This window comes from Lepidochelys kempii, chromosome 8, assembly GCF_965140265.1.
Source record: "Lepidochelys kempii isolate rLepKem1 chromosome 8, rLepKem1.hap2, whole genome shotgun sequence".
In the NCBI taxonomy this organism is placed as follows: Eukaryota; Metazoa; Chordata; order Testudines; family Cheloniidae; genus Lepidochelys; species Lepidochelys kempii.
In genome coordinates, this window is record NC_133263.1 from 104,269,883 (window position 1) to 104,297,867 (window position 27,985).

General features: G+C 46.4%; 1 protein-coding gene across 7 annotated transcripts in view; it reads right to left on the reverse strand.

Annotated features, from left to right (window-relative positions):
- The window catches only part of MAST2 (microtubule associated serine/threonine kinase 2), a 388,109-nt gene that overhangs the window by 318,011 nt on the left and 42,113 nt on the right, over positions 1-27,985 (reverse strand). For all 7 annotated transcript variants that reach the window (XM_073357844.1, XM_073357842.1, XM_073357843.1 and 4 more), the window contains one exon: positions 5,927-6,069. In XM_073357844.1, coding sequence (XP_073213945.1) covers positions 5,927-6,069 — 143 coding nt within the window. The remainder of the gene's footprint in view (positions 1-5,926; positions 6,070-27,985) is intronic.

The window sequence follows — 27,985 nt, forward strand, 5'->3', positions numbered from 1 at the left end:
ATATAATGAACAGTTCTGAAATGGCATATATATCACTACAAAAGTTCAAGCTCTGAGAATCAACAGATATATTAATATTGACATTATACTACTCTATTTATCCATCTCTTTTCAGAGCAATTTTTCAAAAGTGATTAAATCTCCTGGCAAGGATCCTTTTCCTGTTGAAATTTGTAAAACATCTTCCAAAACCACAAGCATACTAAAACAGCTCCAAACGTCTTAAGTAGTTCAAAGTCCCAGAATTCATTGCATATAATTAGGTGTTCATCTTGCCACAAGCTATTAGTCATTGTTTTGGAACCCAAATCAGTATAAAATTGAATACTAACAACTGTTAAAATAAATTTTAAAAGTTCTGATTTAAACCAACAAAAGCAAGAAAATTCAGAGTCCTGGCTTTACATCTGAATCTCTATCCTTAACTGACCCCAATGTAAGTTACTATAGAGCAATGAAAATAGAGTGTGACCATATGTATCTGCCTGAGAACTACAGCACATATTGATGCAACTATTAAAATTTCAGCATTACAGCTGAACTCCATTCCTTTAAGTCAAAAAGTTGACTGTAGAACAGTGCTTCCCAAACTGTGAACCATGGCTTCCCTGGGGAATCACAAAGGGTTCATAGGAGAGCCAAAAGCATTTGGGAAAAAATTTAATGGACATGCCTTTAACAATATCAATTGGTTTGGAGTTTTGGAGGGAGGGGTGAAGGGCAGGGGAGTTTCCTAATTAAAAGACTATTAAAGTTGACTTAAAAAAAACACTGGAGTCTTATCTATGGGTCTGCATCTTATGCAGGTAGCCTTCAGCAAAAAGTCTCTCAGCTAAAATCCCCTGCTGGAGCAGAGAGCAAAGAGGCTCCTAGTACCAAAAGCAGCAGCACCAACATAAGAAGATAAGGGAAGGGTGCAGAGGGAGAGACATGTGCATCTTATTTATAATGGAACAATTTTTCCAGCTGCTAAGCCTACATATAGCTAACCTCAGCTGAAGACAAAAAGGATTTTAATAACGTTAAACAGAAAAGTAGACTATATGACACCACCACCTAATGTTTGGATTTTTCAGGTCTTGATTTAACTGTAAAAAGTCCATAGCCACAATGTGTCATTTGTTTTCAAATCTTAGTAAATTGAAGTATGAGGCCAGGGAAACTAGTGAGACCTTTAGAAACCAAACACCCAGAATTTGTAAACCAGAGCCTGGAAAAAAGAAGAACTGAAGCAGCAAAACAAAAGTTATGTCTGAAGAAGCAACTGTTCCTCAAAAAGCCCTAGAAGCATGTTATGTTGTGACCATGTGAAATGCAAAATGTAAACAAATGCACAACATTGGTGAAACCCTTCTATTTCCACCAGCAATATACGGGTAGAATTATGATAGGGAATAAGCAGCCATGGCACTGAAAACCAGTCCTATATCAAATATCATCCGTCGATGCACTGATTAATCTTGGAGAAAATGTCCAGGACTAGTTGATAAAATAAAAGAGTCAATATTTTGCACTGCAGCTTGATGAATCTACAGACATAGCCAAAATGGCTCAGCTTCTGTTATATAAAACTTGTCAAAGCAAGCACAATAGTTGAACTCTTATTTTGCAAATAAATGCCAATCCAAACAACTGGTGAGGAAATATTCAGGGTCGTCGATAAATCCATAGTGGATGAAGATCCTAACTGGGATGTGCATGTGGAACTGCGCACTGTTGGGGTAGCAACCATGACTGGAAAGAAGAGTGGGGTTGCTGCATGAGTAGAGTGACACAGGCAGCAATTTGGACACACTGAATGATTCGTTGCCAAGCTTTGGAAAGAAAGACGTTGCAACCTGAAGTACATGAGGTCCTCAACAGTGTTCTTAAACCTGTTAATTTTATAAAAATCCCTGGCAGTGTACACACAGTGTTTTAATATGCTGTGCGAAGACATGGGCTCTGACCACACTCAGCTTCTGTTTCACATTGAACTCAAGAAACTGGCATGTGGTAAGTGTGTTACAACATGTCTCTGAATTGACACACACAATCAGAATTTTCTTCTTTGGGAAAACAGACTTTGCAGATTATATGTACAATGTGGACTTCCTGACTGTGTTAACTTACCTGGTGGACATATTTGTCCAAATGAATACAGTGAACCTAAAACTTCAAGGTAAAAATATAAATATATAGATATCAAAGAAAATTGGGGGATTCAGGAAGGTTTGTCTTTAAAGAGGTCACATAGAAAAGGAAATTACTGAGATCCAGCGTTAGACTTTTTAAAAGAACAGAATTAAAGTGAATTAAAAGTCACTATTGAAGACCAAATATTAACTCATTTGTCCGGATTGTATTCCCATTTTCATTATTATTTTCCTGGAGTTGAATACAAATCTCCAGATACTGACTGGATTCAAAACCCATTCTCACTAACAGCTGACTATTCCAACCTTAACGATTTCACCTCGAGAAAATCTCTTAGAACTGTTTAGTTTTCACAAAACGAAGACCAAAGTTTTCAAATTTAACAAATCAGGAATTTGATTTCTCTTAAAAGGAGACTACAAATAATTTAGTGATGAAGCTGTGAAAGTGTTGCTTCCATTCACTTCATTCTCTCTCTGAATCTGGTTTTCAGCAATGATTTCTGTGAAAACTCAACACAGAAATGGTTTCAACTTGGAAAATGCCCTTCTGTCTGGCTCTATCAGAGATTCAAATAAACATTGTGCAACTATGCAGTTCAAAACAGGACCATTCTTCCCACTAAAATCTTAGCTACGTCCAAACACAAAAAAATCCCTTTTTAAAGATCATAGTTCTAAAAATCTGGATGAGATCCATTTATACAATTAAACAAACTGTATGCAGTTGAATAAAGTCACAAAACCATTCAAACTCTTGTGTCCCTCTTGAAGCTAGCATCCTGAACTCCTGAATTTAGTGTCCCGAGTGTGCCAAAAAATGGTATTTGGTTGTGGTGAGCCACCAAGTTTTAAAATCTCTCTAAAGGGTCCGCAGCACTAACTTTTTTGTCAACCATACCTTTAGAAGAGCCCTTGGTAACCAATTTGCTTTTTTAATCTTTCAATAAGTACTACAGAAAGCACCAATAGAGCCAAAAAGTACAAATTTATCATGTCACTATGTAGTAGGAAGAGGTTATGAATTAGCATGTCTGGAACCCATTAAATAGTATAAAAGTTACATCCACTAACTCAACAGTTCATCATCAAAACCCTAACAAAGCAGCAGTCCAAACTAAGTACCTTCACAGTATTTTTTTATTTATAAAATTGTCCAATTTCATTAGCGCATGATATAAAACTAATCTGAAACGTATCTGCCTTGTTCTAGAGAAAGGTCAACCTTTATTTTAAAGTATTTAATATACTTTTTAAATCCTCCTGAAATGAGCAGTTGGGTTCCAAGATACAAGTCAAAACATTTTTTCTTTGTTTTGTTAACAGTCAAGTCACAAACCCCTGGGAAGATTATATATCTAACCAAAACTGGTAGAACCAGGCCTGCAGACAGCCACCGAACTAAGACAGAGTACAATTAAGCCAAATCACAAATATGTCAGTCCATTGACCCAACTAATGTACATAGACAGATTAAAACTATGTATGATGAGCAAACACTTCATTTTAAAACCAAAATAAGCAATAATGCAAATGCATCAATTTTTGTTCTTTAAAGATTTAAATTTCATTTTCAAGGGTCCATTTGAGGCCAGACATCTGTTATTTCCAAAACAAAATTATAAGACACTAACATATGTCCAAATTGCCAAAACTTGACCTTTCCCAGAGTTGACAAGTTATGCATTCATGTTGAATCCTTTAACTCAGTTTAGGATTTGGCTTTTGTAACAATTCAGGGCAACAGCACCTGTATTCCCCTCTATGGTTCAGCAAGAGCACCTATTCTTGACTTCCAGCTCCCCAGCCATTGCCTTTCTAGGTGAAGGCCCGCATCTCTCCTCATTTTGACCCGGGTATACCCAGCCTCTACAGTTCCCTTTCTTCATTGGTATTTTCCAGCAAAGACAGTCTGCCTAAACTGACCCGCTTGCTTCTTTTCTTCAGAGACTGATAACAGAGTGATTGTCAACAGTTACAATGCAGCACTTCCTATGCAAGTCTATTTTATTCTTAATGTTAAACTCATTACAGAGAAGAAAAAAAATTAAAAACAATGAAAGCATCTACACGCATGCTAACAAGCTTATCAGAGATCACCCTACAACAGGGGCGGGCAAACTTTTTGGCCTGAGGGCCACACTGGGTTTCCGAAATTGTATGGAGGGCCAGTTGGGGGAGGCTGTGCCTCCCCAAACAGCCAGGCGTGGCCCCCTGTCTGACCCCCACTGCTTCTTGCCCCAGGACGGCCCCGCCTGGGACTCCTGCCCCACCCAACCCCTCCTGTTCCTGTCCCCTGACAGCCCTCCCGGGATCCCTGCTCCATCTACCCCACCCTGTCCCCTAACTGCCCCCCGCTGCCCCATCCAACCCCCCGCCCTCATTCCTGACTGCCCCCCCGGGATTCCTGCCCCCATTCAACCCCCCTCTGTTCCCCGCCCTCTTACCCCTATCCATACCCCCGCCCCCTGACCACCACCCCGAACTCCCCTGCCTTCTATCCAACCCCCCCGCCATGCTGCCTGGAGCACCGATGGCTGGCAGTGCTACAGCCACGCTGCCAAGAGTGCCAGGACAGGCAGCCATGCTGCCCAGCTGGAGCCAACCATGCCACCGTGCAGCACAGAGCACTGGGTCAGGTCACGGCTCTGCAGCTGTGCTGCCCGGCAAGAGCTCGCAGCCCCGCTGCCCAGAGCACTACGCTGGCAGCGCAATGAACTGAGGCTGCAGGGGAGCGGAAACAACAGGGGAGGGGCCAGGGGCTAGCCTCCCGGGCTAGGAGTTCAGGGGCTGGGCAGGACGGTCCCGCAGCCTGGATGTGGCCCGCAGACCATACTTTGCCCACCTCTGCCCTACAATATATTCTAGCAGACTCAGTCCTTCCAACCCTGTCCTAAGGTTTGGGGCCCTCATAAAACCAGGAGTTCTGCCTGTTGTCTGGATCAGGAAGAAGGGCAGGCACTGAGCCAGCTTAAACTCAGGCTTTCCATCCAAAAGTTTGTCTTTTTACTAAACCAACAAACCAACTTGCTATATATTACCAAGTTATATAACAACCTGAGAAAAACAATGAGATTGTGACACCAAAATTCTATCTTGTGTGACCTACATAAACACACATTATCCATGTAAACGCTCTCTGGAAATGGGAATAAAGCCTACCAATCTGTGTGTTCCAAAGTGCAGGATAGCTATTTAATATATATCACAAAATGGAAATCTAAGGATAATTTTCATCTTCTCCTCCCCAATCTTGTGCTTTTGACTTTTTTCCTGGTGCTTTGTCAATTACAGTACTTAAGAAGAAAGGAACATCAAGACCTAAAGGTCTCCATTTCAGAAAGAGCTGTATCAAAGGCAATTACGACTGGAGCTGGTCAAAAATTTTCTGACAGACTTTTCAGCAGGACAATGCAGATTCAATGGAATCAAAACATTCCACGGGAACATGTCAATTCTGTTGCAACTTTTGATGGAAGCAAGGCAGGCAACCAGGAAAGATGCCCAGCCAGTCAGCTTGCATGGTTTCCTGCCAGCCCAGGCTGCCCCAGAACCCTGAGCAGCTGTCACCCCATGCTGTCGAATCCCCAAGGGAGCTGGCTGACTGGGAAACAGGGCATTCCCAGGAGACAGCTGCCCAAAGCAAGCTAAAAGTTCCATTTTCCAGGCAGCTCTAATCATGATAAAGGGTTGAGTTAGCCTAATAGAAAAGCAGTTGAAGAACAGGATCAAATAACTTTTCACTAGGTAGTTTTATTTGGAAAATAGAACACAGAAATTATCAGACTCACCAAACCAGCAGTCAGAGAAGGAGCAGATTGTCCCAGGGACTGGTTTCTCATGCGGACCAGGTTTGAGGTTTCTCCAGCTGGCTGCCATACTGATTGTCCCACTCCACTGTGCACACTGCTGGATAAGGGAAGCAGTTGCTTTCCTTTGAAAACAAAACCATGATTTTAACTTTTTACCAGTTTTATGAATTATAGGTTACATAATACAATGCTTAACCAACTGCAGGGTATAGGCAATGGTTTTCTAATCCATAATCATTCCTGCGGCTCTTCTATGAACCGTCTCCAATTTATCAACTTTCTTCTTGAATTATCAACACCAGATCTGGGCACAGTATTCCAGCAGCGGTCGCACCAATGCCAAAAACAGGTAAAAGCATCTACACTCCTACTCAAGATTCCCTTGCTTATGAATCCCAGGATCAGATTAGTTCTTTTGGTCACAGCATCACACTGAGAGCTCATATTCAGCTGATTATCCACCACAACACCAACATCTTTTTCAGAGTCAGTCTCCCCCATTCTACGACTATGGCCTACATTCTTTGTTCCTAGAGATCTCCATTTATATTAAGCCATATTAAAAACACATATTGTTTACTTGTGCTGGGTTTACCAAGTGATCCAGATTTTTCTGAATCAGTGACCTGTCTTCTCCATTATTTACCACTCTCCCAACTGCTGTGTCATCTGCAAATTTATTAATTAGTGATGATTGTGTTTTCTTCCAGATCATTGGTAAAAACGTTAAATAGTATAAGGCCAAGAAACAATCCTTCTGGAATCCCACTGGAAACACCCGCACAGTGATGATTTCATGTTTATAGTTACATTTTGAGACCTATCGGTTAGCCAATGTTTAATGCATTTAATATGTGCCATGTGTGACAGGGTCAGGTAGGATGGCTACAGGAAACTAACAGAAGGCAGAAATATTAGCCCCAGGTTAAGTAGGTCCCTTTTCCCTGGGTAAGGTAACAGGGAAGGTTTTTTTTGTTTGTTTGTTTTTTGAAACAGAAAAGAAGTTTATTTGTAACACTTACAAAGAATTACCAAAAAAACAAAAACTATGCAACAAAACAATACAAACAGAAGGTATAACACAGCAGCTTTCAGGAGGGAGAAGTGTTCAGGCTAGCCTGGGCCCAGAGCGGGGGGGGGCTTCCTCGACACTCGTGGTCTTCCACCCTCCTGAGTTACCTGGGGGCCTAGAGCTGGGGGGCTTGCTCAACACTCGTGGTCTTCCACCCCCTCGAGTTACCTAGGGCCGCGCCCAGTGTCACCGATTATCCCTCTCCTGAGAGTGCCTGGCAAGATGGGCACGGCTGCGGGGTGGCGGTTTAGGGGTGGGGGGGGTAGACACCCATGTATTATAGGACCTCTCCTAGATGACAGTAATGATGGTATCCACAGCGGCAACGGCTGGGGCTGGCGTCTCTCGCTCTTCCCCTCAAAGGGTCAGACAGAGGGAATCGGACGGGGTCACTGAGCAGAGAACCCCGGACAGTGCCCACCGCTCCTCGAAGGCATCAAGGGAGTCGGTGGACGCCACCCAGAGGAACTCCGCCCGGATACGTGAATGTACTGAGGATCGGAGAAAGGCCCTACAATCGCAGGACACTTCATGGGCCAACCTCCCCTCTCTGGTTTTATAAATGGCTGTTTTTCCCTCACATTACAAAAAGGGCAAGTATCCGGGATGGGGGTAAACCGTGTCAGAAACATGCCCGTGCTCACAGCTCCGTGAAGGAGCCACCAACTGATGTCCCCAAGGTGGAATACAGGCTGGCCCACCAAGGTTGCTCACCCGGGGACAGTATAGGTCTGGTCTGGGTGGATCACGTCTGCCATCATGGACCCTAGCCGCAGCGAGATTGCTTTTGCTACGATTTTGTAATCCGTGCTAAGGAGTGAGACGGGACGCCAGTTTCGTAGATCACGGAGGTCCCCCTTCTTCGGCAGCAAGGCGAGCACCGCTCGCCTGCACGACAGAGGGAGGACCCCGCTCTGCAAGGACTCAGCCCAGACGGTGACTAGGTCTGGGCCAAGAATGTCCCAGAATGCGCGGTAAAACTCCACGGTCAGCCCATCCATGCCCAGAGATTTATTGGTGGGCATGCAACGGAGGGCTTCCGAGAACTCGGCCAGGGTGAGAGGCAGTTCTAGTCAGCCTCGGTCGCCCACGCTGACCGTGGGGAGTTCCTCCCAGAGCACCCCGCAAGCGCCAGGATCGGTCGGGTCCGGGGAGAAAAGGCTTGTGTAGAAGTCACGGGCCCTCCCACTCATCTCCTCCGGATCCGTGAGGGGGGTGCCGTCTTCCGCAAGAAGGCAGGTGACGTGTTTCTTGGCCCCCCTCGTTTTCTCCAGGGCATAGAAGAAGTGGGAGCCGCGGTCCATCTCCCAAAGGAGGCGGATGCGGGACCGAACGAAGGCACCTCAGGCCCGGTGGTCCTCGAGGGCCCGGAGCTCCTCCCGGCACGCTCCGCAGAGGGACGGGTCCTCGGGGTTGGCGGCCAGGTGCCTCTCCATCTCTAAGACCTCCCGTTCCAACTGCTCTATCACCGCATTTCGCCGTCGGCTGGTGCCCCGAGTGTAGTCATGGCAAAAGAGCTTGGCGCGCACCTTCCCTAGATCCCACCATCGCCGCACCGAGGGAAAGGCACGCCACTGCTCTCGCCAGGCCAGCCAAAACTCCCGGAAGGACGTCACAAAGCTCTCGTCCTCCAACAGGCTGTTGTTAAAGTGCCAATAGGCTGGCCCCGGTCTCTCTGCACGGAGGGAGACCGTTATGGTGGCTAAATGATGGTTGGAGAATGGGGCCGGCCGAATGGTGGAGGAGTGGGCCTGTGAAAGATGGAAACGGGATAAGTAAATACGGTCCAACCGAGAGTGGTGTGACCGATGGGCCTCCACCCGGACAAAGGTGAACGTGGAAGTATCGTCTGGGTGATGGTCATGCCAGACGTCCACTAGGGAATGATGTTCGACTATTCCTTGAAGAATGTTCGCAGCGGCTGGGCTCGGCTCGGCCCCTGAGCGGTCCCGTTCCTCGAGGGTGGTGTTAAAGTCTCCTCCCAGGACCAGGCACTCGTGTGAATCTAGGGTGCCGAGGAGGTCGGACACCCACTGATAGAATTGTGGCCACTTTGGGCTCGTTTGCGGGGCATAAATATTAACAAGGTTGACCACGAGCCCCTCCATACGGACTCAAAGGTGCAGCAGGTGGCCCGGCACAGCCTCAGTGACCCCTAGCACCTTGGGCCGTAGGGTGGGGGAGAACAGGGTCGCCACTCCAGCTTGCCAAGTCGTGAAGTGGCTAAAGTATACCCCGTCCCCCCACTCCAGCCGCCACCTGGCCTCGACGGGTGAGTCCGTATGGGTCTCCTGCAGGAAAGCTACAGAGTACCCCCCTTCCCGAAGGTAAGAGAGCACCTGGGACCTGCGGAGAGCCATCCTACAGCCCCTGGTGTTCAAGGTTGCAATAATGAGAGGCATCATGCAGAGGGCTGGGGGGTTCTTATTGGTGGGGGTGTTCGTGGCCCCCGGCGGGTTGCACAGCAACCCGTGACCCATCCCATGGATGGGTAAATCTTTTCGGAAGCCGCGGGCCCGCTCGTAGGCCACAGCACCGTGCTTTCCTTGCCCCCTGCCCTCCTTTTTAAGGGCCCTTGTGGCCTGAAGAATTTGATCAAAGTCCCCCCATAGCTGAAGAGCTAGCTGTACCCTATTGCGGGCGCCCTGGGTGTGTTCTAGGAACTTCCGTAGTGCATGCCGCAGCTCATGGGGGGGGGGGTGGTTACGATTTCCAGGGTGTTCCCTGGTGGGGCTCTTAATGCAGCCTCGTGGTCCGCTAAGGCGGGTAGGCAGGGTGCGGACCACCGACGGGGCGTCTGACAGGCTGGGGTTATTAAATCCATTTCACGCCTTGGGGTGGAGAGGGATGGCGGGTGAAAAATTGCAACTCCTAATGGGTCACAACCAGAAAGTGCAAAGACTGCTCCCTGGGGGGAATCTGCGGAAGGCGGGAAAGAACCCCAGGGGCGGCAATAGCATTGCAGGAGGAGGTGAATGGGGCAGGGACAGGGGTGGGGGCAGGGGCAGAGGTAAGGCTCTGGGCTTCAGGAGGCGAGCAGCTAAAAGAAGGTGCCTGCTGAGCAGAGTCGAGGGTTAAGGGGTAAGGGAGGGGGCTCCCAGTGATGCTAGGCGCTGGCTCCGTGGTGGTCTTGGCGGCCATGGCATCAGGTGGTGGACCACCTTCTGCGGGGCGCTCACCCGGGAAGGCAATTAGGGGGAGGGAGAATGGGGAAAGGGGGGCTGGGGTGAGGTTGCCCAGATCAAGGCCAGCCGGCAGTAGATCATCCTCTCCCTGGGTGACTGGGGTCAAATCTAGGGCCTCAATCTCCGCATACATGGAGGAGAGGCCAACTCCTGCTACCCCGGGGGCCTCTCCTCTAGGGCCCGCCTCAACAGTCGCCTCGGGGTTCGCGGGGGGGTTCGGGTGGTATCCGGGCAGAAGGAACTTCCTCAGGGGTCTCGGAGGGGAGGATCTCTCATGGAGGAGGGATTCTGCCCTCCAATGTCAGTCTGTCTTCCCCTCCCGGCACCAGCAGATGGATCTCACTTGTGGCCGTAGTGGAAGGCTCAATATCAGTGCCTCCCTTCCTGGTCTTCTGGGGGGCTTCCGCATCGGATGGCTGCAGCGGAGCTTGAGCCTTCCGCTTGCCTTGCTTCCCCTAGACTAGGGTCCAGCCCTCCATAGCATCATCTGGGGGTTGGTTAGCAGGGGTCGTGTCGGGGGGGTAACGGTGAGGCAGCATGAGGGGCGGGGGGTTCTCCTTGGGGCAGGCCCACTCCTATACCTGGTAATATCTTGGCCACACCCTCCTCCATAGCCTCTGCCAGATTGGTAATAGCAAGGGCGGGACTCCCTTGCTCGCCTGGGCGTTGTAGGGAAGGTGTTTCTTGGGCCCAGACGGGAGCAGCGGTGGTTCGAGTAGGAGGAGGGTTGGGTTCAGGTACTGGGTGGCCAGGGGCGTTGGCAACGACGGGGCCGATGTCCTGCCGGGTCTCAGGTGCCCCTCCCCCCTGGGCCAAAGGGCAGTCTCTGCAGACATGCCCTGCTGATCTGAGGTAGCACCGGGCCTCTCTGGTGGAATAAAAGACCCGATAGAGGGCTCCTTGGTAAGGGACTAGGAAGGACCCCTCGAGCGCCTCTCCGTCACGCGCCGCCGCCGACGGTAGAAGCTGCACTTGCCGGCGGAAAGAAAGGACGTGACGGAGGGTGGGGTCCTTGCAGCCCAACGGGAAAGGGCTGATGACAGAGACAAGTTTCCCCAGGGTGAAGAGAGCGGGTAACAGGGCAGCATTGGGTAAAAAGGGAGGAACGGAGGTGAGGACGAGGCGAATGCCCAGGGACAAACACCCCCCCCACCGCCAGGCCCCTCTCCACTGCCTCCTGGGCAGCAGCCGCCGAAGCTAAGAAAAAAACGACCTTCCCATACATTTTGGAGGCCGCCACAATAGCTGTGGGTCCTACCACCTTCGCCAACGCCTGCACGTATGTCTCCACGTGGGGCGAGGCGGGCACCAGGAGGCAACAGACACCGTGCCTCCTGGTCAAGGTGGGGAAGGGGCCCCGGCAGCTGGTGATGGTAGCGGAGGCAGTGGGTGGGCGAGATGACGAGGCGGCAGGCATGGGGGAGCCTGCCACCGCCCGGGCATACGCCCTGGGGGCCGGGGGAGGGACGTTCGCAGAGCTGGTGGGGGGAACAGCAGGGAGGGACGCCATGGTCGGTGACGAGGCCACAGCGGTGGGGGCAGCCCCTGCCATGGAGGGCTTAGTGGTTTTAGCAGGGCCCTTTCCTTTCTTCCCACCCTGGCCTTTCCGGCCAACTGGGGGGGGTTCCTAGAATCTAGGGGGGCAGTGGACGTAGCAGCGGCAGTAGTCGCCCCGGTGCCTCCTGCTGCCGGGGCCCCAGCGGGGGCGGTGGCAGGTGTTTTGACAGTGGTGGGGGGGGGGGGTTGGGGGTTGGGCAGGGGGGCAGGGACAACTCTCATTCCCTGCCATTGTGAGCAGGGAGAGACGGGGAGACACCAGAAGGAGGAGCAGATTAACCACTCCTCCCTGCTGGGCTGCAGGCGGGGGGGGTACCAAATGGGTTGGACGGGAAGGGAGGAAAAAACAGAAATCGGGGTCCGGTGATAGGGGCAAGCTGTGGGGTGAACAGTCCGGGGGGGGGGGTTGTGGACCCATGCACGTTTGTCCAAAAAGAGTCTCGTTTGGTCGGCTGATATGTCCGGTCCGAAAGGCAAAGTTCAAAGCAAACAGCTGGATCCGAAGGCAGATGGCAGATTGCCAGCAGGGACGGACAGCGGGGGGCCGTGACAGTTGTAATAATGTTGGGGGGGCACCGATGGATCAGGGGGCAGCTCCGTGCCACACCCCCTGTGCCACCACAAACGCAATTAAACCACAGTCAAACTCCCCCCCACGAGAGTATAATTCAAAAAGTTACTCAGTCTTACAGCCCCCTCCACGATGATTGTAGCTTCCCTGGGTGATATGTCTGTCTTCTGTTTTCTTCTCCAGCTGTGTTGGCTGTGTTCCAAGGCTTCCGGCAGGCCGAGAATGTTGCAGAGATAAGCTGACAGCAAAATGGCTGGGTCTGGGGGCTTCCACTCTCCCCTCCGGATAGCGGGTCGGCAATCTTCCCCCCCTCCTCCGGGGGTTTCAGCTGAGGCAAATAGCTGCGCCCGAGAGCCGGCGTGGGGGGGGGGGGGGTTCTGGCGGCAAGCTGGCAGCCGACCAGCACTCAACGGCAGCAAAAAAAAAAAACGGCAAAAAAAACAAAACAAAATAAAAAAGTGTCTGGCCCGGTCGCGGGGGGGACACTAAGGCAGGGTCGAAAAGTAAGAAAAATCCAGGCCAGGGGGCTTTAGGAAAGAATAGAAAGCAGATAGCTGAGGAGCAAGCGAGGGACGTCCCGTTTCCCAACAGGGAAGGTTCCAGAACAATCAGGAACCTTCTGGAGACAATTAAGACAGGCTGATTAGAACACCTGCAGCCAATCAAAAAGCTGTTAGAATCCATTAAGGCAGGCTAATCAAGGCACCTGGGTTTAAAAAGGAGCTCACTTCAGTTTGTGGTGCACATGTAAGGAGCCAGGAGAAGGAGGCGCTAGGAGCTGAGAGTGAACGCATACTGTTGGAGGACTGAGGAGTACAATCATTATCAGACACCAGGCGGAAGGTCCTATGATGAGGATAAAGAAGGTGTTGGGAGGAGGCCATGGGGAGTAGCCCAGGGAGTTGTAGCTGTCGCACAGCTGTTTCAGGAGGCACTCTAAACAGCTGCATACCACAGGGTTAGAAGGCCGGCCCGAGTTCCCCCCAACTCCTGGTCAGACACAGGAGAAGTTGACCTGGACTGTGGGTTCACAAAAACGGCCAAACTAAGGGCTACCATGAAGCTCCAAGGCGAGCAAATCTGCCAATAAACGCAAGACCCACCAAAGTATAGGAGGAACTTTGTCACACATGTTAATCTTATATTGTTCTACTTTTTTAATCCAAATGTCGTGAGGAACCAAGTCAAATGCCTTTCAGAAGTTTAAGTATATTACTTTAATACTATTACTTTTATCAACCAAACTTGTCACCTCACCAAAAAAAAAAAATATCAAGTTAGTTAGGATCTATTTCCCATAAGCACATGTTGATTTTCATTAATTACCCTCCTTTAATTTTTTATTAATTGAGTCCCAATTCAGATAGTCCATTATCTTGCCCAGGATCAATGTCAGGCTGACAAGACCTATAACTACCCAGGTCATCCTGTTCACCCTTTTTGAAAGCTGGCACAACATTAGCTTTCGTCCTGTCTTCTGGAACTTGCCCAGTGTTCCAAGACAAACTGAAAATCTACATTAGTGGTCCAGCAGGCACCTCAGTGAGCTCTTTTAAAACTCCTGGATACAAGTTACCTAGACCTGCTGATTTTAAAATGTCTAACTTTAATAATTAGAAGTGGAATGGAAATATGTTATTACCACTGTTAGGATATAGATATTCAGCCCTGTCTGCAAAGGCCTGTACTTTAAGAATTTAGGGGTATTCTTATCACTTGGCTAGTTCTAGAGGTATAAAAGAAGAATCAAAATCACTGTCTGCTGGTGTAAGGGCCTTCTCTTACTGTGACAGTCTGAGGCCCTGTTCTTAGGCTAAGGCCTTTGGCTAAGCAACAGAGGTAGCCATAAGCTAGGAAGCGACCGGTCACCTCCTCACATCCCAAACTAGTCACATTGAAATAAGGTGCTATTGGGCTGTTAGGTTTCAGAGTAACAGCCGTGTTAGTCTGTATTCGCAAAAAGAAAAGGAGGACTTGTGGCACCTTAGAGACTAACCAATTTATTTGAGCATGAGCTTTCGTGAGCTACAGCTCACTTCATCGGATGCATACTGTGGAAACTGCAGAAGACATTATATATACACAGAGAACATGGGCTGTTAGGCACTATCAGGACAGGATTGTACTCCTATCACCTCTAGAGAAAGGGAAGTGCCTAGAAAATGTAAAAGGAAACTTAGTTTGATAGCATCCTGTCTGGCAAGAACTCACTTTTCAATAACTGGGATGTGAAATCCTCACTTCTGTATTGTTTTGTCATTATAGTTCCCACTTTGCTATTGTTTGTCTGTATAATCTGTCTGGTTCTGTGATTGTTCCTGTCTGCTGTATAATTAATTTTGCTGGGTGTAAACTAATTAAGGTGGTGGGATATAATTGGTTACGTAATCATGTTACAATACATTAGGATTGGTTAGTTAAATTTCAGGAAAATGATTGGTTAAGGTATAGCTAAGCAGAACTCAAGTTTTACTATATAATCTGTAGTCAATGAGGAAGTGAATGGGTGTGGGTGGGAGGGGATGGGAACAGGGAATGGGGGTGCGGAAATTGGAATCATGTTTTGCTAAAGAGGGGAAATGGGAATGGGGGTAAGAAAATTGGAATAATGTTTGGCTAAGGGCAGGAATGGGAACAGGGACACAGGTGTAAGGCTCTGTGGTGTCAGAGCTGGGAAGGAGGATACTAAGGAAGAAAACCGAAATCATGCTTGCTGGAAGTTCACCCCAATAAACATCGAATTGTTTGCACCTTTGGACTTCAGGTATTGTTGCTCTCTGTTCATGCGAGAAGGACCAGGGAAGTAAGCGGGTGAAGGAATAAGCCCCCTAACAACCACTATATGATGAGACTGCATCATCTGTTTTTTCCACAAAGGCAGAGCAGAAATCTTTATTTAACACTTCTGACTTTTGTGTGTTATTTATTGATAATTCTACCATTTCCATCCAGGAACGAACCAATACTATTGTCAAAATTAAGACAGTTATTCACCTTGTGCAGTAACATATTCCTCGAGACGGTTGTCCTTGTGAGTGCTCCACTTTAGGTGTCTTTGCACCCTGCGTTTCTAGTCGGAGACTTGTGGTAGCAGTGCCCCGGCTGGTCACGCACGTGCAGCAGCCACTCTCGCGCCACTCCGAGCAGTTACCTCACGTGTGCAGCCAACCACCACCCAGTTCCTTTTTTATCCCAGAGGATGGAGCTGAAACTCCAAAGCAAGGGTGAGGAGAATGGGTAGTGGAGCACTCACAGGGACAACCATCTCCAAGAGCCTCAGTTACTGCACAAGGTGAGTAACCTTCTCTTCATCTTCGAGGAGTGTCTCTGCGGGTGCTCCACTTTAGGTGACTGAAGAGCAGTGCCTCTCGGTGGAGAAGAGGGGCTTCGGAGTTGATGTATGTATGGTGGAGAGTACCGACAGTCCAAAGTGAGCGTCTGCAGCTGACTGCTGTTCCAGGGCATAACATTTGGTGAAAGTATGGGGCGATGCCCATGTAGCTGCTTTACAAATGTCAGTGACAGGTTCATGCTTGAGAAAGGCTATGGATGTGGACATAGCTCTAGTGGAGTATGTGCGAAGTCCAGAAGGAACTTGCAGATTGCAATTTTGGTAACATATTTGGATACAATTAGAGATCCATTTTGAAAGTCTCTGTTTGGAAATGGTTTGGCCTCTTGATCATTCTGTTGTGGATACAAATAGCCTGGACAATTTTCTGAACATTTTTGTTCTCTCTATATAGAACGCCACTGCTCTGCAGACATCTAGCGTATGAAGGGACACATCCCTGTTATTGGCGTATGGCTTAGGAAAGAATACAGGTAAGTAAATGGGTTCGTTGAGATGGAAGGAGGAGGCGACCTTGGGTATGAATTTAGGGTGTGCGTGTAGGATGACTTTGTCCTTGAGGAATGTGGTATAAGGTGGGTGTGCCACTGGGGCACCCAACTCTCCCTCTCTTCGTGCTGATGGGATAACTACTAGAAAGGCGACCTTCAGCAATAAGTGTAGGAACGAGTAGATCACTAGCGGTTCACAGGGTTTGCCCATTAGGGCACGGAGAACAAGGCTGAGGACCCACATAGGGGTCTGGTCCCTTAATGTGGGACAAGTGGTCTCTATACCCTTGAGAAAGCGCTTAGTCAGTGGATGGGTGAAAACAGTGAGTCAGTCCACCTTGTCGTGAAAAGTGGTGATGCCTGATAAGTGCACTCTGAGTGAGCTAGTCCAAAGGCCACTTTTTTAGTGTCGGTATGTAATCAAGGATAGTAGGAGTGATTCTGGAGTGATCTGCTTGTCTTGGCATTAGATAGAGAATCTTTTCCACTTGTGTGCATATGTTTTGTGTGTGAAGAGACATCCGCTGTTTAGCAGAACGTCTTGAACTTCTTCGAACAGCATGTTTCGAGTTCTGTCAGCCATGGATTAACCAGGCCTTGAGACAAAGTGTTAAAATGTTGGGGGTGATGGAGGCATCCTGCATCAGCAGATGACGCAAGAGGGGAGGGGTTCGTGGTGATCGGACAGCCATCTGATCCAGATATGGGAACCATGTTTGTCTGGGCCATGTTGGTGCAATCAAGATGACTCTGGGATTTGTCTTGTCTGATTTTGTGTAGGACACTGCTCAACTGGGGGATTGGAGGGAAGGCATACAGGAGTGGGGCCTCCCATTTCGTTAGGAAGGCGTCTCCCAGAGAGTTCTGTCCCAGTCCCACTCAGGAGCAGTACTGAGGGCATTTGGCATTGTGGGTCATGGCGAAAAAAATCTATTGAGGGGAATCCCCATTGTCAGAATGCAGTTTGCAGAATTCATCAGTCCAGTTCCCACTCTTGCATCCGTGAGAAGTTCCTGCTGAGGTCATCTGCTGGGGCATTCTGGCTTCCAGGTAGGTAGAATGCTGTGATGTATATTTTGTTGGAGATGCTCCATTGCCAGAGGTGAACTGCTTCAGTGCAGAGCAGGTAAGATTGGGCCCCTCCTTGGCAATTTATATAAAACATAGTTGCCAAGTTCTCCGTGACAATCTGGCCAGTTTTGCTGCAGATCAGGGGGAGAAAGTGATGGCAGACATTTCCAACAGCCTGGAGCTCCAGGATATTTGACTCCTCTAGGGACCAAAGGCCCCGGATGGCGTTGTCAGACAAGCGTGCCGCACATCCTATCAGAGAGGTATCTGTGGTTATAGTGACTGATGGAGTTTCCTGTTGGAAGGGAACGCCCGAGCAGACATTTGTTTTGTCCACCATGTGAGCAAGTTTTTCACTCTGCCGGGCATTGTAAGCCATCTGTTGATTGAGTGTCTGTGAGGAATGTAGATCGTACGTAGCCAGATTTGTAGGCATCTCATATGCAGCCTAGCATGTTTTACAACAAACGTAGTAGCCAACATGTGTCCGGGAAGTTGTAGGCACGTTCTGGCGGACGTTTGTGGGCTGTGTCTTACTGTCGACGTGTGCCCCTATAAAGTCCAATTGTTGGATTGGGGTTGTGGAGGAAAAATCCAGGAGGCCTAAACTTCCCAAGTAGGCCTAAAACTTTGGTCAAGCTAACTGTGTGTGTAAAAGCATAAGAAGAAAAATTCCATTGTGGGGCAGGTGCAACAGCACAGCTTAAGAAATGAAACCCTAACAGCTAAAAATTAGGAAAGACCCCTTAACTGCAAAGAACAACCTGTCAATAATAGGAAAAGCTTGTTTTGCTATATCCCAAATAAGGAAAGCTACCGTTACAACTTGCATTATATGCCAAATAAGGGAAAATGCTGTTAAAGGAAGTATGCTCAACAAATTGTGGTTTTCAGCTATATAAACTCCTGTATTTTCTGCTGACGCAGAGCGGCTATGGCTGACTCTCCCTGTATACTTATACTTGAATAAAGCCTCAGGCGATTCTGATTTCAAACACAACGTGTAGTTAATTTTCCACCACGGGGTCAGGGTGGATTTCTGCAGGTTGATTTGTAACCCTAGGTTTGTAAATAGGGTTAAAGTGGTGTGAGTAGCGTGGACTGCTTTGGTCTCTGTGCTTTTAGCAGGCAGTTGTCTATCTTGGGGAATATGATCACACCCTGCTTGCAAAGGTGTGCTGCTGCAACAGCTAGTACTTTGGAAAATACCCTCGCAGCCATGGAGAGGCCAAAAAGAAGTACCTTGTATTGGTAATCCAATAGGTTGCCCAGAGTGAATCGTAGGAATCTCCTGTGCGCCAGGTGGATAGTGACATGAAGTAAGTGTCCTGTAGGTCAAGGGCCAAGAGCAAATCTCTTTTCTCCAATGCCAAAATTATGGTTGCTAGGGTTACCATCTTGAAGCGCTGTGTTCTCACTAACTTGTTCAGTTTGCGCAAGTTCAGAATGGGCCTCCATCCACCTGTTTTCTTTAGAATGAGAAAGTAATGTGAGTAAAACCCCTGACCCCCGTGCTGAACTGGTACTGGTTCCAGAGCACCTAACTGCAGGAAATGGTTTGTTTCCTGCTGTAATAGATACTCGTAAGATGGGTCCCTGAAGAGGGACGGGGAAGGGTGTGGGTAGGTGGAATAGAAAGAAAGGGGATAGAATAGCCCTTCTGTATAATTTCCAGAACCCACTTGTCTGAGGTGATGGTTCTCCAGACTGGGTAAAAGGATGTAAGGCAGGCACCATATCCGCTGGAAATTAGAGGGGACTCTGGAATCGGAGAATGTGGGGTTCTCGTGTCCTCGACCAACACTTCAAAACGTTTGCCTAGAAATGGGTGGCTGAGACATAGGCAACTGCTCCTGAGTCCGACGACGTCTCGTCTGGGGCTACTTGTGGCGTTGGTCATAATGTCGTTGAGGCTGGGCGTATGGGGCAGGGCAGAATCATTGGTTATAAAATCTGCCGTTTCTTTTTGTTCGCAGGGACATAGATTCAGAGTGCCTTTAGTGTTGCACGGGAGTCCTTCAGGGTGTGTAAGAGACATCCGTGCTCTCTGCAAACAATTTTTGCCCCGCAAAAGATAAGTCCTCTACAGTCGCCTGAACTTCCCTGGGGAAGCTGGAGAGATGGAGCCATGAAGCCCTCCGCATGACAATGGGCGGGGTGATGGGGCGGGCTGCTGTGTCAGCAGAATGCAGAGAAGCCTGCAGGGCCGTTCTGGCGATGAGGAAACCTTCAGCTATATCAGCCTTATATTGTTCTTTTTTGTCAGTTGGGATGTGCTCAATAAAAGATGACATCTGAGAAAAAATGTTGGGTGTGTACTTGGCCAGTAACACAGAATAGTTTGTTATGCGAAACTGGAGGGTCGCCGGTAATAGGCTTTTCTGCCAAAGAGGTCTAGGCGTTTCCAGTCTTTATCACAGGGGGTGGTTTTGGTCTGATGTTGCTTCCCCCTTTGATTAAATTCCTTTGAGTTTAAAAACCAATGAGTTTGGGATAGGGTGAGTAAATTTAAAAAAAAAAAAATTAAAAAAACACTCAGCTCCTTTAGCTGGCACATAGTACCACTTGTCAGATCTCTTACAAGAAGGTGGAGCCGTGGCTGGCATCTGCCATACGATTTTTCCTGGGTCCGTAATGGCAGCATTAATGGGTCTTGCTATCTTGGCTGACGGAGAAACTTGCAATATATCTGTCAGCTTATGTTGAGTCTCTGGTAGCTCAGCCAGTGAGATGTCGAATGAATCAGCTACTCTTTTAAACAAATCCTGAAAGGATTTGAAGTCATCTCCTGATGTTGGGGGAGGCGGTATTATTGTTTCATCCAGAGGCGAAGACGAGATGTGGGTAGGGTGTCACGCTCTGGTCTGTCCGCAGATTCTTCTGCTTCATCCTCCAACAGTTCTGGGGAAGCTGAAGCACATGGCGAAGGCGATTGCTGTGTCCTAGACCTGTGTGGATTGGAGAGCTGGATGTTCTGGGCTCTGTATGATGCCCAGGGGTCCCAGTATGCCCACTGCAATGGGAGGGTCATGGAAGGGGGCACCCATTGTGGAGGTTGCCAACCTGCGCCTGCAAGGGTCCAGGTTTGGGAGAGGAGTGGAGAGGGGTGCCCATTCCTGTCTCCACTTCATCACTGGAAAGAGGAAGGGCCAAGAAAGCAGGTGTAGTGATAAAGCTTGGCCCTGACTTGGCTTAGGTACTGTCGGTGCCAAAAAGCAAAGTTCCCAGGGTGGAAGTAATGAGGAGGTCCGCCTGCTTGACAAACTGTTGTGGTACCCGGAGGTTCAATACTGGCGGCGGAAGCAAACTTAGGCTGGGAACCAGAGAGAGCGTTCTTGGTGCCGTAGACTTACTGTATTGTATTAGTGCAGCAGGCGACGCCATAGTTCTGTTCTGTGCCTGAGGCTTCTTAGGTTCCCTCGGTGCCAAGCTAGGAGGCTTAGTTTTTCTGCTGTGAGAGCAAGACCGCACCGGGTCTTTCACTTTCCTGGACATCTCCGTACTGGAGCCTCGCAGTCCAGCGCTCTCGGTGTCATCGGTACCTGGGCACTTTTTGTGGTTGGAGATTGCTTTTTAGGAGGCGAATCACAGTGTGACGAAGAGTGAGTGCTTTTTGGGGGCTTTTTTAGAACCAGGGTCCTTAGCAGCCATTTTTGACAAGGACCCCTATATCTGAGGCAGTTGCAGGTGAGGACTGGCAAGGTGGTGTCGGGGACTCAGGGTCAGAGGGATCTCTCCAGCATTAAAAGTTTTAGTTGGAAGTCCCTAGCCTTCCTTGTCCTCACTGTGAGTTTCTTGAAGTGGGGACACTTTTGGGTAATGTGTCTCCCCCTCTGGCAATGGACATACTGCGCGTGGGCGTCTGTCACTGGTACTGAAAGTCTGCAGGTCAGACAGCACTTGAAACTTGGAGAGGCAGGCTTTTCCAAGGCTAAGCTGAATAAAGAATAGGAATAGTCCCAGTCTAATGCCTCTTCAGCGACTGCCCACCTGAGTCAGGGAGGAAAAAAACAAAATTTAATGGTAAACAGAACAAAAATGAAAGGAGAAATCAATAACGAGGGAAATAGCTGAGAAAGTAGCAGAGATTAGAAGAATATGAGAGCTGCAAAGGGCATTGCTCTCGTTCTGACCGAAACCAGAGGTGGTAGAGAAGGAACTGGTTAACGGTTGGCTGCATGCATAAGGTAACTACTCGGAGCGACGTGAAATGGCTGGTGCGCGTGGCCAATCAGGGCACTGGGCACTGCTACCACAAGTTACTGACTAAAAGCGCAGGGCGCCAAGACACCAGAAGTGGAGCACCCACAGAGACACTCCTCGAAAAACTTTTCGTTCACAATATACTTAAATTCCTTATTGTTCTAAACTCTTCTGGTCAAAGGTTTCTCCTTGTGTCCCTTGACTTCCTTTATCAATTTTCTACAATTCCTAACTTCTGATTTATATTCATTAATATCAAGTTCTCCTTTCTTCCATTTGTTATATGTAAATTTCTTGGTTTTTACAGCTGCCTTCCCTTCCCTTCCAAACCAGGTTGTTTTTTTTAAACCATCCAGCATCCTTCCTCGATTGCTGGCTTGTGGCTTTTTGGGCATCTAGTAAGGTGGTCTTAAATGATGCCCAATTATCATGCACATTTTTCTGATTAAATGCTTCCTCCCAGATGATGATACTCATAATTGCTTTCAAATTCCTGAATTTGGCCCTACTAAAGTACCAAATGAATATGTTAATGGTCTGGACTTCATACTATTTGCATATTATAAATGTGACCGGTCATGATCACTTGTACCTAAGCTACCATTTAATTCTGTGATCAGTTCCTCTTTACGTGTTAGGACAAGGTCTAATATAGAATTCCACTGTGTTGGCTGCAGCACTTTTTGAGTTAGGAAACTGTCATTTATAATAAGAAATTCTGCAACATGAGACCTTCAGCATATCACTCAAATTAAAATCCCCCACAACCACACAGGTTTTTTTTTCCCTGCACATTAAATAGGTGAGTAAGGAGGTAGTAATCCTGTTCCCTTGGGTGATTTGGTGGTCTATAGCAGACACCAACTGTTACCCCATCTTGTTCTTTATCTGATAGAATACTGATTCATAAGCATTCAAGATCATTTTCTTCCAAGTTATCTGTGACTGTGAAACACCACATGCCCTCCCCTTTTGCCCACTCAGTTTTTCCAAAATAGGTTATAAACATTAGTTTTAACATTCCAATCATGGGAATCATCCCTCCACGTTTCTATAATACTAACTAGATAGAAAATATGCTCATAAAGGAGCAATTCCAATTCCTCTTCTGTTACCCAGGCTCCTAGCATTGCTGTATAGGCAATTCAAGAATTTCTTCTCTTCATGTCCTTTGGTTCCTTGATTAATTTTGTTCTCAACCTCTCAATTTTGTGCTGAGTGCTCATATCTCCCCTCTTTTTACCCTCCCTTTTGCTACTAGTTTAACCCCTCCTGACTACTCTAAGCCAGCCTGTCTCTGAGAAGATTGGTCCCTCTTCTGCCAAGGTATAGGACATCCAAACTCCCCCACAGAAGGTGGACCAATGTTCCACAAAACCAAAATCCTCCATCCTGCACCACTTACCTAGCCAGTCATTGACTTTCAGAAGCTTCTGCCTTCAGTCTTCCTTTGTGACAGGAACCACCTCAGAGAAAAGTGCTGAAGAATGTCCAAGCACTCTTCCAAGTTCCCTGAAATAATCTACTATCTGCAAGATACCCAGTCATGGATATCTCATTAGTGCGAATATGAATCGCCACCAATGGATCCTTGCCTGCAGGCTTCAAAAGCCTATCCAATCTTAAAGTCTTGTGTCTTGGCTCCAGGAAGACACTATACTCTCCTTTTGCCCACTTGTCCCTTGCAGAAAGTTCTTTAGATTTTTCTAAGCACTGAATCCCCAACAAGGATCATTTGTCTTTCTTGAATGGCTAGATTACTCTTCATTGGCAAGTATGATTTTCTTACAGGTTGGGCCAAATTGCCATCCACACATCCTGTACCTCTCCCCATTCCTTTGGACCTGCTGGATCTTGAGGTATCTTCCATAGTTTCACTGCATTCCATACTAGGTCCTCAACAGGGAAACTCACAGCCACCCAAATTCTACGCTATCATGGAGACTAAAATACACTCCAACTTTCACAACTCTGTATTTGATTAATCGTTATGAGCAGACACTCATCTATTCTATAACAGACTGAGAAAAGCCTTTTATAAGCTTGATTATATACACGTTTGATTTTGACTCTCCCACACTATATAGCCAAACTCCAAATGATCTGCATGAAATCTCAGAGGGAGTTTTAAGCCAGGACAGATTCCCCACCGACACACTTTTAAGGAAAAGAAAGATAACAAAAGCAAAAGAGATGTTTGAAAGTTTAAGCTTATTTAACAGGAAAAACTATCGATAATGCTACAATTAAATACAATATACAATGGACAACACAATTTCTTTACTCCTTTTTATTGAAACAACAAGGAGTCCGGTGGCACCTTAAAGACTAACAGATTGATTTGGACATAAGCTTTCGTGGATTAAAAAACCACTTCTTCAGATGCACAGAGTGAAAATTACAGATGCAGCCATTATTATGACACATGAAGAGAAGGGAGTTACCTCACAAGTGGAGAGCCAGTGTTGACAGGGTCAATTCAATCAGGGTGAATGTAGTCCAATCCCAATAATTGAGGAGGAGGTGTCAATTCCAGGAGAGGGAAAGTTGCTTTTGTTGTGAGCCAGCCACTCTCAGTCCCTATTCAAACCCAAATTAATGGTGTTAAACTTGCAAATGAATTTTAGTTCTGCAGTTTCTCTTTGAAGTCTGTTTCTGAAGTTTTTTTGTTCAAGTATGGCTACTTTTAAAACTGTTATAGAATGTCCAGGAAGATTGAAATGTTCTCCTACTGGCTTTTGTATGTTACCATTCCTGATGTCCGATTTGTGTTCATTTATTTTTACATAGAGACCGTCCCGTTTGCCGATGTACATGGCAGAGGGGCACTGCTGGCACACGATGGCATATATCACATTGGTAGAGGTGCAGGTGAATGAGTCCCTGATGGTGTGGCTGATGTGGTTGGGTCCTCTAATAGTGTCGCTAGAGTAGATATGGGGACAGAGTAGGCAACGTGGTTTGTTACAGGGACTGGTTCCTGCATTAGTGTTTCTGTGGTGTGGTGGGTAGTTGCTGGTGAGTATTTGCTTCAGGTTGGGGGGCTGTCTGTAAGCAAGGACTGTCCTGCCTCCCAAGGTCTGTGAGAGTGAGGGATCGTTTTCCAGGATAGATTGTAGATCGTTGATGTGCTGGAGAGGTTTTAGCTGGGGGCTGTATGTGATGGCCAGTGGTGTTATTTTCCTTGTTGGGCCTGTCCTGTAGTAGGTGACTTCCTTTTTTGCAGAGGGTGGGTCTTTGAAGGCATCTTAAAATTCAGTTCTCTTTTAGTTGGTCGAAATGGCTTAGTCCTTGACCTAGTGAGTGTTGGATAAACTTAAATCCTGTACAGTAGACATCTCAGGACAGATCAATATAAATAGTAAACTTGACTCAAGAATATAACTAGTCACACTATTGTTCAGAAGACTGAATTGTATCCCCAAAATTTCCATTTAAATTCTGGTTTCAGAGTAGTAGCCGTGTTAATCTGTCTCCGCAAAAAGAAAAGGAGGACTTGTGGCACCTTAGAGACTAACAAATTTATTTGAGCATAAGCTTTCGTGAGCTACAGCTCACTTCATCGGATGCATTCAGTGGAAAATACAGTGGGGAGATTTATATACACACAGAGCTCACGAAAGCTTATGTTAGTCTCTAAAGTGCCACAAGTCGTCCTGTTCTTTTTTCACTTAAATTCTGCTACTAATGTCAGATGGGAAATTTTGTAAATGCATGTATCTGACATTAGTAGCAGAATTTAAGTGAAAAAAAAGGAGGACTTGTGGCACTTTAGAGACTAACATAAGCTTTCGTGAGCTCTGTGTGTATATAAATCTCCCCACTGTATTTTCTACTGAATGCATCCGATGAAGTGAGCTGTAGCTCACGAAAGCTTATGCTCAAATAAATTTGTTAGTCTCTAAGGTGCCACAAGTCCTCCTGTTCTTTTTTCACTTAAATTCTGCTACTAAATGTCAGATACATACATTTACAATATTTCCCATGCTCGAATATCTAGCCTGCTTTAGGAAAAGGGAATAGACCTCGTCTTTTCCTAGCATTCCAGCAACTACACTAATAAGCAGCTCTTTAAATTAGCAGATTTCCAACGAAGAGGTACATTATACATTCCTCATCACCATTTGCAACACCTTCTGCAGTACTAATAAATTTTATACTTTTTACAGTACGTCTCTTGGAGCTGTTTAAACTTCAGCTTTCAAAAAAGTTTGAAGAAAATCTGTTAAAGACTACATTCCTTAGAAATTAAGTAACAATGATACATAACGTGTCTTGCCTTTAAACCAGTCATATTTCTGATATATGGAATAGCATTACTTAATTAAGCTATAGTCAGAATTTATCTTTCAGAACTTTATGTTCCATCCATATTTGATTTGATCCATATTTTCCCTTTTTTGGCATAGACAGTGGGAGTGCAATGTCGCTATTATTCATATTCCAAGAATCCCAAAACTGCTATGAGCAAATTCTCAAACATCTAGTATACTCTTATTTACAGTTCAAAAAAGAAGGAAGAGCCTGTAGTTTTACTACATTACATAAATACAGGACAACAAAAGCAAGGATTTGGAGACCTGGGTTCAAGTCCCCACTTTGCCACAGATTTCTTGTGTGACCTTGGGCACAGGATAGATCATCTATGATTTAAAAAAATAATCAGATTTTTATTCAAATTACATGTTTTTAAAGTTGACAACCTATAAGGCCTAAACTTAATAATTGAAAAATATAAAAAATATTCAAGCAGCGCAAGTTTACTGCCAAATTTTAAAATCAAACCACTCAAGTGGTGGAAATCACTGGGCTAATCATCTGGAACCAAAGTTTGCTGAAGTGCTAAATGAGCTTTTGACAGTAGCCGCCTCTTCTGCAGATGCAGAGAATATTTTCTTCATTTCAGTTTATTCAACTAATTCATTCAAAGTTAAGAAACAAATTGGGAGTTGAAAAAGCAGAAAAACTTGTTTTCTTCTTCCAATCTATAAACAAAAATTAGACAGGAAAGGATGAGATATATTAGTTCTAAAGTCTTGAAGGACACGGCAACCAGAAACAAATCAGTTCAATCCACTAATTACAGATAATACTTATGTTTCAGAGTAGCAGCCATGTTAGTCTGTAGCCGCAAAAAGAAAAGGAATACTTGTGGCACTTTAGAGACTAACCAATTTATTTGAGCATAACCTTTCGTGAGCTACAGCTCACTTCATTGGATGCATGCAGTGGAAAATACAGTGGGGAGATGTTATATACACAGAGAACATGAAACAATGGGTGTTACCATGCACACTGTAACGAGAGTGATCAAATAAGGTGAGCTATTACCAGCAGGAGAGGGGAAAAAAACCTTTTGTAGTGATAATCAAGGTGGGCCATTTCCAGCAGTTGACAAGAATAGTGTTGGTGTTCACTTTGCAAATTAATTAAATTCAGCAGTCTCTCGTTGGAGTCTGTTTTTGAAGTTTTTTTGTTGAAGAATTGCAACTTAGGTCTGTAATCGACTGACCAGAGAGACTGAAGTGTTCTCCGGTTTTTGAATGTTGTAATTCTTGATGTCCGATTTGTGTACATTTATTCTTTTACATAGAGACTGTCCGGTTTGGCCAATGTACATGGCAGAGGGACACTGCTGGCACATGATGGGCTAATCATCTGGATGTACATTGGCCAAACCGGACAGTCTATGTAAAAGAATAAATGGACACAAATCAGACGTCAAGAATTATAACATTCAAAAACCAGTCGGAGAACACACATAACTGACGTCTCATTTTAGCATAAGTGAGTAACATCTGAGAGGTGCCACCAATTTCCCACCCTGCCCCCAATAACAAAGGAGCCAAGTCCAAATAGCCTAGCAGAGCCCATGCAGGGCACCAGTGCCCTACCAAAGCGGAGCCAATCCCAAACAGTCCAATGGGGAAACCAAGCTGAAGAAGCCCAGTGAGCATGCCCCATCATATTCTGAACATCTATTCCATCTACCGTAAGCAGCACCTCATTTTGGACATTCAGATGAGCAGAGCTCCTTTGTGGATGGAGCTTGGAAAAGTCCTACAGGCATCTTTTTTTCCCCCAACTCAACCTCTCCAAGTGATTATCATGGTCTTCCATTTAAATAGCACCTTTAATCCAAAAGGGTCCCAAAGTAGCTACATTTTCTGATGATGCAAATTATAACAGACACTGAAAAACAACAACTGAAATTCAACGGCAGGCTGAAGGGTACACTAATCAATTTAGGATCGGAAATTAATATGAATACTGTATCCAAATAGAATTGCAAAGGGAATAGAGTTGGCCAAAAAATGAGAATCCCTTTCTTCAAAAAAATTCAAGTTTTTGGGAAAAAAATTGTCCCAAGCAAGGACAAAATACCAAAAATGTTAAAGTTTTCATAAACAAGGGATTTCAAGAAAAATTCCATTTCGGGAGAACCAAAACACAATTTTTCTGCTTCTCAACTGCACTACTAGAAGGCTCGTCAGTTTCACAACTGAAATTGAAAAGAACCTTTCAGTCCAGCTGAG